Raw genomic sequence first — 12,975 nt, 5'->3', positions numbered from 1 at the left:
TCCGATGACAAGCTTTACACAAGCATGGCCAACTGTGTTTGCTAGAACACATGACCAATACAGAGATATTGTGGGAATCAGACCTTACATCCATGCACTTCCTGTGTTCGAGCTAGCACACATTATCCAGTGTGTAAATCAGATGTGTTCACAGCAGGGAAGTGGAGGTTAGCTAAGAAACTAATAGTACCCAAACACAACATGTGCTGAAAGAATCTGTTTCCGGTTAAAACCAAACTATTGCATACTTTTGGAAATACAATCATCTATATTCTCATCCATTGTTTTTGGAGTTCCTGAGGAACTCCAACATGGCCGTCAGAGGACTTTCACATCATCTGAAAGGCATCTATTCTTTGCTTTTTTCTCACGTTTCCTTCCCTGCTGTCTGCAGGAGATGTGTGAGCTGATTCCCAGCAACCTGCAGCATCTGTCTGCCAGGATGGAGAGGAGGGACCAGCTCCTCATGGGTCTGGCCAAGCTGAAGAAGGAGCACTAAGATCAGCATGCAGGGCCCAAAGTCAAGAAAACGTCTGATTATGATTGAAAAAATAATCTATGAAATTTGGTAGATGGACAGGAATTAAGTAGACAGACATGTCATTTGATAAGAATTTAAAGCAGCTGTATACATTGAGAGCATATCTATGAGTCAGAGTCCAGACTGGAGTTGTCTGCACGCGGTTGTCAACATGGAGGTGGCGAACAGCACTAACAACTGCAACAGTGCTGACAGAGCTAATGGTGTTAACCGGGGGGAACCAGAGGGTGGGCGCTATGTTTCCGCAACAACAAAGGTCGGCCTCAATGGATCAGGAAGGTATTATCAACAGTAGAGTGGTGGCGAGTGGTGGTTAGCTAGCCAGAGGGATTCACACTCAGGGACTCACATGCCTTAACATGTAGGTGCCACTGGACCATCTGCCACAGGGTCGGCAACCTTTTTAATATGACCACCAAACGTGGTAGCCTATATGATTCACATCCATACTCTCATCAAGTGCGATGCTAAAGCTGCAAACTTTCCCTGCGTGTGTGTCCCCTCTCATGAGTTTATTCTTTTCCTTGCCAGCAGTTTGTAGAGTTTGAGTTACGGAGTAGAAAATAGACCCTTTTAGGGCTGATGTCACAATGACGTCAGGAGGGCTGTAGGCTACATAGGAGTCATAAAATGCGGTCTTGTTGTTTTATTGGGAGCCAGAATAGAAGGAGTCATGACTCAAAATTTAAATTTTATCGCATTCCAGCAGGCACTGCCCATCAACAAAAACAAAGACAGCTATAGTTAAATGCGATGAGACTAAAGGCCCGAACGGTACATTCCCACACCACTCACATCATCTTCCTCCACTGTCTTAAACAAGCCAAAACAACTCACTAGCTAGCGCTGGCTAATGTATGTTGAGAATTGTTTTGCCTCCAGCTAAGCCCCGCCCACCAAAAAAATGCCAAACTTTACTAACAGTAAAAGGGTCTATAGCTCAGTTGATCCTATCTGATCAGATTAGATTAATGGATGAGAGGAGCGGCTGCTGCGTTGAGTGAAAGGAAACTTTCAGACCCAGCACAATGAACGGCTAAGTTACACCTTCACTGCCCCCGGCGTTCTGCTGCTCCATCTGTCCCCAAAGTACATGTACAATGATAACGGAAAAGTAGGCGATATAAATCCCAACGTGTGGGAAAACCCCAGCTGAACATTTCAACAAACTCTCCTGCAAACTTATTGCTAGTGTGCTATTCATTAAGCCACAGCGTGCCAGCGGTGGCACACGTACCCAAGGTTGCTGACCCCTGTAGAGTCCACCACAACAACGGACAGAGAAGCTCAGATCACGACACACACAGAAGGAGCGTGACTTCACCATTTGGTCAGGACGCCATTACTCCACTATATCTTCACATAACAAACTGTTATCTACTGCTGTATTAATGCTCTGAATGTCTCCTACAGAACCTTTAAATATTAAGAATGATTAAACGAATGAAAATGAAAATTTGTGCTCTCAAGGTGCCTCTTTATGGACATTATATTTTATCTTTTTGTCTACAACTTGATCTTAAGACTAATATTTTTGAAATAAAGGGACTGGATTAAAGGAAATCATCTCATCAGGTGTTACACAACACATACTGGATTCCTGTGTGAATTAATTAAGTGGAAAAAAATTTATTATGTTTGAATAATAAAACTATGGAATCTTACGTCTATGTAATTTTTTTCTGTTCATCCAATACAACGTGTTTAAACCTATTCATGATGGAAAATAAAACTGTCATATCAAATATTAAATAAGTTAGGCTGAATGCTGCAGTGGTGTCTGTTCCCTCCAGCAAAACAAATGGATGATGTGCAGAGCATTAACTGGTTACTGATAAGGTCCAGAATCATGGGAAACAAAGAATGGAAACATGTCACGAGTGCTACATACACTCGCTGTGACGTTCCTGCTCTGCTCATGTTACAGATTTCATTTCACAGTGACCAAAGTGACCATCACATGATCATACTGCGTGGCTTACATTTATGAGATGTGCACTGCTACTACAAAAACAAAAATCTAAACATGTTTATACAGTAGAGGTTATATACTGTCTCCCTCTCTCTCTCTCTCTATATATATATATGTATGAGTTTACATACTAAATATAATGTCAGGAAAAAGTAATATATGAAAATATAAGATGTTATAAAGAGGGTCTAGTATGTGCATATAGTCAGAGACCCAACACTATCTATTATGAGCATGCACATTAGCAACAGCGGCAGGGAAAAACCTCCTTTTAGAGGGAAACACCATCTAAAGTAATATTCAAATATGTTATTTCAATGGCCGAGGAAAGTTCAGTCACTATGTGTGAATATAAGCTTCGCTCTCTCAGAGCCAGAAACCAGAGAAGTAAGTCTCAGACTTGTGTTGTCATCAAGTATAAAGTCTGGAGCTGCTCCATAGACAATGAATGGGAGCCTGATGGGAACTAGAAGAAAAATGTTGCCACCCTATTTCTCTACAAGACATGAATACATTGCATTTGTATGTTTCATAGGTATCATATCAATGTTTCTCAAGTGATATAGTGTATAAGGTAACTTTGTCATCAGGAGGTGGAGGGACAAGGGGGGGGATAGTGGATGGTTTTGTACGTAGGTCAGACACCTGCCAAGCTGCAGACGACTGTTCGAGACCAACAAACAACAAAACCAGTTGTGATTTGAAAACCCACACAAGGGTGTTTTTTAGATACCTGTTACTGTTTTTACACCAGGGATAGTGGGACAGGGAGATACTGCTTTTTGTTGCACTGGGGATTGTGCCACCAAAACCGGGTATTTTAGGCCAAACATGATCTTTTCCTAGCTATAAACCTAACAACATAACCACAGCATTGTTAAAACAAAGTTTCAGCGTATCAGCTGCATAATAATGTGCAAATGTAACATATCCCCAGAGCCAGTCTGCGACGCTAAGCATCAGACCCACCCCTGCATGCCGTCTGCCACACAAGCACCTGATTCTGATTCCTTTCCCTGCAGGTGGTGGGCCCACAGGGCGACGGCTCAATGTTGATTATTCTAGCTGAGCCCGACTAAGCCTGATGGGCCAAGGCCTGGCCACCAGACGCGGCTCATGCTCGAAAACCCTCCAATGTGGCTGAATTACAACAATTCTGCAAAGATGAGTGGGCCAAAATTCCTCCACAGCGTTGTAAAAGACTCACTGCAAGTTATCGCAAATGCTTGATTGCAGTAGTTGCTGCTAAGGGTGGCCCAACCAGTTATTAGGTTTAGGGGGCAAACACTTTTTCACACAGGGCCATGTAGCTTTGGATTTTTTTCTTCCTCATTAATAAAACCCTTCATTTAAAAACTGCATTTTGTGTTTACTTGTGTTATCTTTGACTAATGTTTAAATTTGTTTGATGACCTGAAACATTTAAGTGTGGAAAACATGCAAAAAAGTAAGAAATCAGGAAGGGGGCAAACACTTTTTCACACCACTGTATGTCATCTGGCCTGGAATGCCCTGGAGTCCCCCAGGAGGAGCTGGAAAGTATCACTGGGGAGAGGGACGTCTGGGGTGCTTTGTGAGGCTGTTTTTTCAGAGGATAGTGGGATAGTGCTTTTCATGGCAATGGTGATTGTGCCATGAAAAGCAGCTGTGTTTTACCAAGACATCATCTCTTTCTAACCACACGTTAACCACAACATTGTTGAAATGCAAAGTTTCAATCCACTACATGATAATGTGCAAATGTAACGCATCTGTGGTTTACAAAAATGTACAATGGCAATATTTTTTCTGGCGATTGGTTAGATTTTGGAGACGCACAAAATGTTTGCTTTCTTGCTTTCTTTCTTTTTTTGCTTTCTCTTTTCTTACCCAAATGAATTTATTTCTGTTGTAGTGTTCTCAATTCTGAAACAGAAAATATACCCATATACGCAGAGCACTTCCCTGGGTGCTCTCAGTGTCATCTAGAACATCTTCCCCAATTCATTGTCAGTGTTATAGTTACAGACTCTTAGACTCTATCACATTACACATCTCACAGTTTAGAATTTTTGCACTGTAGCTTTTGGATTTGGGAGAGAACTGTTAATGTTTACTCTTATATGAATTTTGAAAATGAGCCTATAGTTCTCCTTTAAGAGGCAGAAATGTCAAGCAGAACCAGACTCTTCTCCCCAAAGGCAGAAATTATGAGCTTGGCTGAAGTAACATGAGACTGAATTTCAGTTAAATACAGGAGAGGAGGGAGATAATATAATGGAGCTAAGTACTCTATTACTAGTAAATGCAAACGAGCCACACAAGCTGGTTAAACAAGTTGATCTAACCTTGGATCAATAGTCATATTTGACCATCCAATCATCCATCCATCAAAAATTAAACTAGTCTTCATTTATTTATATTTCCATTTTGACCAGAGTTTGATAATTTGCCCCTCACCTAAATTAAAAAACATAGCTCTTATGTTCCACCAATGATGTTTGAAGGTTATATGTGTAAGATTTAGGGTGATTTAGTGGTGTCTAGCGGTGAGGATTGCAACTAGCTGACACTGCTCTTCTTCTCTGGTAACATAATGTGTGCTCACCTTTTTTTCTGATCAGGTGGTCTTACTGGGAGGCGAATTATTCACAGAGGTCTCCTCCTCTCCTAAACTAAACAGATGAGGTGTTCTAAACTGGTCAAAACACTAAATAAATCAGTTTCACGTGACAAATCAGTGTTCACAGACAAGTGGCTTGCCCACCACATGCTGATATGTGCTCCAGGGTCGTCATAGTTGGGGGAAAAGTGGGACTGATAAACTCAGGGCCCCAGTTGGAGGGGAGCCCCCAAAAAGCTTGGAATAAAAAGTTGGGTTTTTGTTTGTAATTTTTTATTTTAAAGTAATTTGTGCCATAACAAAATTCAAATTGGGTGATTAAATAGTTTGAAAGACTGAACTCAAATAAATTAATAAATAGATAGTGGAAGCTCTTTGAGGCCCCTCTCACACCTTGAAGGTGCAAAATAGTTTAGTCTGCTCCTGCATGAGGATTCTTACACACAGCTAGAGCTGGGCAAGTGACTGCTTATGCTGCTGGAGCACCAGTTTACACCATCATGTCTCTCCCAAGAACGGGAAATTAGTGTTCCAAAAATAAAAGAAAGACTGAAAGGAAAGGGAAAGAAAGAAAACTAACTTTGTCAAAAAGAGTGTGACGGAGACAAGGATAATGAGAGAAAGGGCGGGGGCGTTCACAGAGACTACGAATTTGGTGCTACACCCCTGGTGTGCTCACCTGTTTTCTTTGATAACTTAAGATCTAGACGTTTGGGAGGTTTTTACATGGAGACAAATTATCAGCAGAGGTTTCTTCCTCTTCAAAGCAAACAGACCAAGTGATTAAAACCGGCAAAAACACTGCATAAAGCAGTTTAACATTAAAAATCTGTGTTTTTACGCTCTCTCTCAAGTAGTATTTAATTTTATTACATTTTTATTTCCATTGTCACGTGCCAATTTATTCAATTGTCTGTTAATTTTTTTTTTTAACATTTGTAATGTAACATTGGTGTTTGTGTACTGTCAATTTGTGACTGTGTGCTTTGTATATTTTGAAAAAAAAATTAAATAAAATATACAAGCAAACAAAAAAATCAGTGTTTTTCCAACAATGCTCATTGCAGATTGGCTTCTAACTATGGTGGCCATCGCAAAACCTAAAAATCCGAATGGTGCCATCTAGAGCCAGTGCTCGGCTTGTCTGTTCTGGGCTGCTGTAGAAACATGGTGGTCTCCACAGAGGCGGACCTGCTCCCTATGTAGATATAAACGGCTCATTCTAAAGTTACAAAAACACAACAATTCTTATTTTCATACATGCTTCTTGAATTATATTCCATTTCTGCCAATATATCCCCCTAAATCCTGCACACTGGACCTTTAAAATGAGATGCCTCCTTTATCTTAAGAGTATTCACACAATTCAAACTTCTATTTGCTGAGTTTGAAACGCTAAAAGTTTAAAGCCAGGCTCTGTCATTGGGTGTCTGGCAGGTCTGGCCCCACCCTGAGGCCGGCTCCTCCCTCCCCTGTCTGCAGCAGGGGGATGAAGCCTTAAAAGACAGCAGGTGTGTCTCACTGTCAGCTGGGAGACGAGCAAGACGCTTCTTTGCTTCTTTTCTTCACACCTCACTAAATACTGGATTAACTGTTTTTCCCTTCATGGAAAACTGACTTTTTTTTTTTAAGATAACCTCTTCAGAAACAGGTGAGTTATTTGTGTTATAATGTTTAGATTTGTGAACTCGTTGCACTTTGACCTAATTTCTCAAAATAGTTATGCTGATGACGACAATAACAACAGGCAGTTTCTGGCCCTACCTGATAATTACATGTCGCACTTTCGTGTCGCAAGAGTGCAAATACTAAGCGTGATTTATGTGTGTGTCGGACACTGAAGGAAAAATCCAATTAACTGAATCACAGCGAAAAAGCAGAAACTTCCTTTTAATACTTAAATGTTCGTTTCTTTTAAGAAAGTAATTATTTTCTTTAAAGACCAAATTAACTGTTATTATCCTATAGCCTAAATACATCAAGAATGAAGATGAAAGATTATAAAGTGTTTCCAGGTAGGCAAAAAGATGGGTTTAATCAGGACCAAAGACGCTTGCTTTCTGAATTTGCAATGTAATCCTGCCCCATTTAATCCTCACCGTCATTTTTATTTCTGCACGTTAAACAAAAAATCACAGCCATGAAGGCCGAACATAGTGACAGCAAATTAATGCGCTCTAGAAAGTAAATCCCGAATTAATACATTTTCAAAGCGATTATCATCCAAATGAGCTTGTAATACTTTTATTATGATCAGGTAGTAATAGAAGAGGTACTATAGAGTAAACTATGTTGAGATCTCTAAAACATAGACAACATAGGTGCTCTATAGTAACAAATAATAACTTTTCAATGTTGCCTGTATCATTTATATGGCTTATAAAAGTAACCAGTATCCAAAAGTCAAACATTAGACACAGGGGACAGGTTTATAAAGTCTGTGTCTGTTTTTCATTCCTGTCCTGAAAGTGATTTTAAGTCCCACTTATGGCCCATGTCACAAAGCAAAGGGTGTAGGTTTAGTTTCAACATTAGGGGGGGTACATATGAAATGGAGGGGTTTTTGGAGGGACATCCTCCAATAGAAAATTATGAGAATCAAACACTTAATTTCCTGCATACTGGTTAATTTTTCCGCACCAATTTGTGCCTTTTCTGCATCACAGTATGCTGTAAAAACTTTGTAAAAAAAAAAAAAAAAAAAGTCTACTTTAATGTTTCTATGTTTCAAAATATTAAGGGGGACATGTCACCTGTGTCCCCAAAACATGAAATTACTAAATCACTGCCAAATGCCAATCTTCTACTAAAAGGAGCTGTAGACAGTGGTGCTCCCAAGAGGGGACCAAAGGGGGGCATGGCCACCCTGATACAATTACTGGACCTCCACTGCCCCCGTCAAAAATAATTGGAGGCTGACATTACTGTTTTGTAAGCTAGCAAGAAGGTAGTGGTATCTTTAGAAACTATACAACCTAAGGCATACATGTTCAAACCATGTCGGTGTAGTCTGTTGGCAAGGGGGTGAAATAATGCTCCAAATTTAGGTAAAATTTTTGCGAGGGAACAACCAACGAGGCCATTTTTAAAGGTGTCCCCTGAACTCTCAACTTAAGATATCAGAATGAAAATGGGCTTTATCAGTACCCCAGCCTGTTCTTACTCCCAACTTGTCAAATAAAGCCGATCTCTGATGTCTCTGATGTCGGCATCAGACAGACACAGAGGCACCCTTCAGGGCTGTATGATACAAACCAGGCAGCGTCAGTTTGTAATGCCATCAGCAGCTGCCATTATATGAAGAGCGACAAAGTCCGTCCAGGGAGGATGGGTTAGACAAACTTCAGTCTTTCACCTGGGTCCCACTGTTCTTTCCATGTCAGTTTTAAGCCAAACTATGATTTAGTTTTCAAAACCTAATCACGTGCTTTTGTTGCCTAAACCTAAAGATCCAGAAAACTGGATTGTTGTGGAACTCAAAATGTTAACTGTACCGATAATAGTCTATACACATCAGATAATTAGTACTAATAACAGTAGACTAAGAAACAAAATTATATCAGAATGATGTTCTTTAAATCTCCATATTGGCATAGTTTTCAACTAACTTATATAGCCTACTGCAGCAGCAAAATCAAATTTCTAAAATTCAGTTCTGGCTTTTGGTTTTGGATTGTCACCCCAAAATTTTCAGTCGTCCCATCTGGCCACCCCTATGAAATATTTCTGAGTGTGTAGGCTGACATCAGGTACATCTCTGCAGACAGAAGTTCTGTGAGAAAGGTAGATGCTCCTCATCAACACACTGAACGTTGGGTTTTCTAGGCTGTTAAACTTCTGTTGTATGTCTGCCTTCTACAGGTTGTCTGAGCTTCCACACTCCTCCTCGCCACAATGAGTTGGGGGGCGCTCTATGCCCAACTGGGCGGCGTCAACAAACACTCCACCAGTCTAGGAAAGATCTGGCTCTCTGTCCTTTTCATCTTCCGCATCACTATCCTGGTTCTGGCTGCTGAGAGCGTCTGGGGAGACGAGCAGTCAGACTTCACATGCAACACGCAGCAGCCTGGCTGCAAAAACGTCTGCTATGACCACTTCTTTCCTGTGTCGCATATCCGCTTGTGGTGCCTGCAGCTGATATTTGTGTCCACCCCGGCTCTGCTGGTGGCCATGCATGTGGCCTACAGGAAACGTGGGGATAAGAGGACCATGCTGGCCTCCAACGGCACTGAGAAGATGACAGATAATGACCTGGAGATACTGAAGAAGAGGCGTCTGCCAATCACAGGCCCACTGTGGTGGACCTACACCTGCAGCTTGTTCTTCCGCCTCATCTTTGAGGGCGGCTTCATGTACGCGCTGTACATGGTCTACGACGGCTTCCAGATGCCCCGGCTGGTAAAGTGCGAGCAGTGGCCCTGCCCCAACAAGGTGGACTGCTTCATCTCCAGGCCAACAGAGAAGACCATCTTCACCATCTTCATGGTGTCCTCGTCAGCAATCTGTATGGTGCTTAACGTTGCAGAGCTGTGTTATCTCATCGTCAAGGCGCTCATGAGGTGCTCCAACAAGAGGAAACACCTGTACACCCACACAGACAGCATGACACGGGACAGTGCCCATCTGGAGAACAAGAGGAACGAGATGCTATTGTCTCCTACACCTGATTCGACCAGGGACAAGATGTGTTGAAGGAAAGTTATGGGGGGGTACCAGAGAGGAAGAAAAGCAGAAACTGTAAATCCAGCCACCTGTAACGGTCCCAGTTTGTGTCTACAGTTTGGTAATCAGGCTCCAAATGTGAGCATCCATCTGAATTATCTCATGGGAAACAGACTGGGGGAACATTAATCTTGTACTCCGCCCCCATTTTGTAGCAAAAACGCCTAAAATGACATACCCAAATTAAAATGACTGTAGCTTCTGAACTGCTCTGACTACATGCATGCATGAGGTCTTGCCAGAAAGAAAACTCTCTGAAGTTTCTTGTGAAAGTGTCAGAAACACTCTAGGTGATACACAGACAGAGTAATGGGGCTCTGAAGTTGGTAAAAAAATTGAAGATTTTGCCTAGAATAAAATAAAAAATGTATTTCAGGATGAATAACTGTCTGTGGCTTCATCTGAGCAGGTAAATGACAGTATGGGGCTGTAGGCACACTATCAATGAACACTCGTTTCAAATTTGAAGAAGACTGCTCAAAGTATGACCATTCTACAGTGTTTTTTCCATGAAAAGATCCAGGTGGAGCTCCAAAAGAAAAGTTGGTCACACTCAGTGATCAAACAGCACTCAGCCAGCTTCAGACATTGTACCTTATTGAAATCAGGTGTGATTATGATAGCTGATGTTGTTTTTGACACAGAAACACCATAAAATATCACCAGAATAAAGCCATATGAAACGTGAAAGTTATGATCCCACTTTCTAGACGGTATATCTCAGCCAAAAATAGTGGTAGGAGTGAGACCCTTACCTTTTATAAACCAGCTACGTCCCCGCTAACAGCTCCACATAAGATTGCAAGTAATCCTTTAACTTTTCCCGTCGAAAAACGGCATGACATGACTTGTCACCACTCATCGCGATTTTGGACTTTGTGTGTTAAGGCTGCTCTGGTGCGAAATACATAAGAAACAAAAGAAAAACGATCACGCTTTGTGTGCCCAACGTCCTACATAACCACCTCGTTGCAAAGTCTACACATTGCCTGATTGTAGTATTTCATTTTGTTTTGTTATGTCGCCAAAACAATGTATTTTAAAAAGCAGTCTAGTTAGACAGACATAATTTCTAGGAGACAGGGTTGGTAGTTGGGGTGACCATCTTCTGTGTTCATGTGTAGGTTAAACACTGAATCATATTTGCTCTGTATTTCTACATATGGCCTCAAATGTGCATCTAAAGGCAGTCAGATGTTCTCCCCACCATAGTTTATGGATCATGCACCTGAGTAGTTTTGCCTGGGACACTGGCTCCCTCCTTTGAAATCTGGTAGAGTTACCACCAGTTTTACTCAAAGAGCCTGTTTCAGGTTTTTATTCACGTCTTTGTGTCTTTGTTTCTTCCACATTGTCACAAGTGTCACCTTACTTTCCTCACTGTGGGTGTACGGTGGAGGTTTTGATGTGTTCACAGTCTAATGTTGCTTGAGTGTTTTGAAGAGAAGAATCAGTCTACACTGACACCTAGTGGTGGTTGGTGAACCACCACCCCCCCCCCCCCCCTTCCAACAAGCACAAACACTTTCCTCAAAGCAAGAATGATTTATCTGGTGTTGAAGAGAAAAGAGAACAAATGAAGTCATAAAAACTGAAGCAGAAAAATGAGGTGAAGTTTGAAACTAGTTATTCTTTCTATGAGTGATGCTAGAGTTTTTCATTTTTATATGTGTATAATATAATTACTGAGTGTGTTGCACAAGATTACACTGACAAAAACTTTTTATAACATGATGAAATTTTACCCACCACACCACAACAGTTTTCTCTTTGCTGTTCAATCAAATGAGAATGTTTTTTTTTTTGTCTTTTACTTGAACTAAAAGTGTATGAAGGGTTTCATTATGTGAGTTAAATAACCTAAACAAACTGTGTGTGCAAAATATGTATGTTTTGGCTGTATAAGATGTTTTTTAAGAGCAAGAAATGTCTCTAACAAATTATATTGCATCACTGATCTGGATCTAAGTCTAAAAAAATAGAGGTAAAAGTTAATGTCACATGAGACAGAAATATTAATTCAGAAACACTGAGGTGTGTTAAAACATGCAAAGTGTTATTTTAAATTACAACATGCTTGAGGTTTCTGAGGATATCTAATTTGTCAGACTCACAGTGATCTTTAGGTATGAATCAATGATTATTTGACTCTAGCTTTTTGCATTTGTAACACTTGTGTTCGCCCCCTGAAGCAGGATTATGAAATTTAAACAAGTATTATGTCATTGCTTCTGAAGGTTATTAATTGTCATCATTGGTCTTGAAGTTGAGTCTAACTGTTAATCTTTGCTTTATGAAACACCGTCCAGCCTGGACCTGGTCCTCCTGTGTTATTTGGACTTGTGTTGTCGCCGCAGTGTGTACTGACCCCAGCTGGCTGTATCAGCTTTCAGCAAGTGCCTTATTTTAGCCACCACACTAATCGCTGCTCGCCCTCTTAACATGAGGAACTACGGGCCGATCTCAAAGAGAAAATGTCTTTGTGTTCCCTCCAATCCAGGAATAGCTGAGTCGGATTAGTCGCATCTGTGTTGTTAAAATAAATCGCTTTATGTGAACGGACAATAGTGATAAGAAAAGATTGAAAAGGGGCTATGAGAGACACATCGGACCAGAAATTCTAAAAAGAAGATCTGGATGAGTCATTTATTGACATTACATAGCTGATGCAGCTCTGTGTAGTTAGAGCATGAAGTGTAATGTTGACATTTTGAAGTGGGCGAGAAATATTTTGACCACAGATCCAAAAAGTCATGCATCATCCCAGATGATGCAGATGCAAGAATAATATTTGTGATTTTTAATTTTGTATGTTTGACCTCTTCCTTTCTGTAACAGCCATTTTGATGCAAACTTTGTGATAGCAATCATTTTTAAGGGACACACTTGATCATTCCAGTCCCAAGATGTTGTTTTTGTAACTTTTTGGATAACTCTACATTTAGTAGTCTGCCTTTAACAGCACACAACGTACTAATGAACAGACAGCTTTCTGAACAAGCAAATGAAGATATTAAAAGTTGGTGATTGTGTTTTGTACCTGAGATGTTTTTATCACACTTGCACTTTGATCCTTGAATTAATTTTTTTCATAAATTAGTGAAAACAAAACTGTGTGGCTCATTTTTATTTTATTCT

The 12,975-nt window shown here is 40.6% G+C and overlaps 3 protein-coding genes across 3 annotated transcripts in view; all 3 read left to right on the top strand.

The window, feature by feature from the left end:
• cryl1 (crystallin, lambda 1) overlaps nucleotides 1-2,205 on the top strand; it is a 58,919-nt gene extending 56,714 nt beyond the window's left edge. The window contains exon 9 of the mRNA XM_050049233.1: nucleotides 395-2,205. Coding sequence (XP_049905190.1) covers nucleotides 395-499 — 105 coding nt within the window. The 3' untranslated portion in view covers nucleotides 500-2,205. The remainder of the gene's footprint in view (nucleotides 1-394) is intronic.
• Nucleotides 1-12,975, top strand: part of xpo4 (exportin 4) — a 230,709-nt gene that overhangs the window by 192,667 nt on the left and 25,067 nt on the right. The gene's annotated exons all lie outside the window — the stretch shown is intronic.
• gjb8 (gap junction protein beta 8) lies at nucleotides 6,628-11,343 on the top strand. Its single transcript, XM_050049236.1, has 2 exons — nucleotides 6,628-6,766; nucleotides 8,977-11,343. The coding sequence occupies exon 2, from the start codon at nucleotides 9,010-9,012 to the stop codon at nucleotides 9,805-9,807; it is 798 nt and encodes a 265-aa protein (XP_049905193.1). The 5' UTR covers nucleotides 6,628-6,766; nucleotides 8,977-9,009; the 3' UTR covers nucleotides 9,808-11,343.

This window comes from Epinephelus moara, chromosome 7 (genome assembly GCF_006386435.1).
Source record: "Epinephelus moara isolate mb chromosome 7, YSFRI_EMoa_1.0, whole genome shotgun sequence".
Lineage (NCBI taxonomy): Eukaryota > Metazoa > Chordata > Actinopteri > Perciformes > Serranidae > Epinephelus > Epinephelus moara.
The sequence above is the reverse complement of the archived record's forward strand: the minus strand, read 5'-3'. Positions and strand labels throughout refer to the sequence as shown.

Excerpts from the sequence above, each read along its gene's own strand:
- gjb8 (XM_050049236.1), top strand. The coding sequence starts at position 9,010 with ATGAGTTGGGGGGCGCTCTATGCCCAACTGGGCGGCGTCAACAAACAC.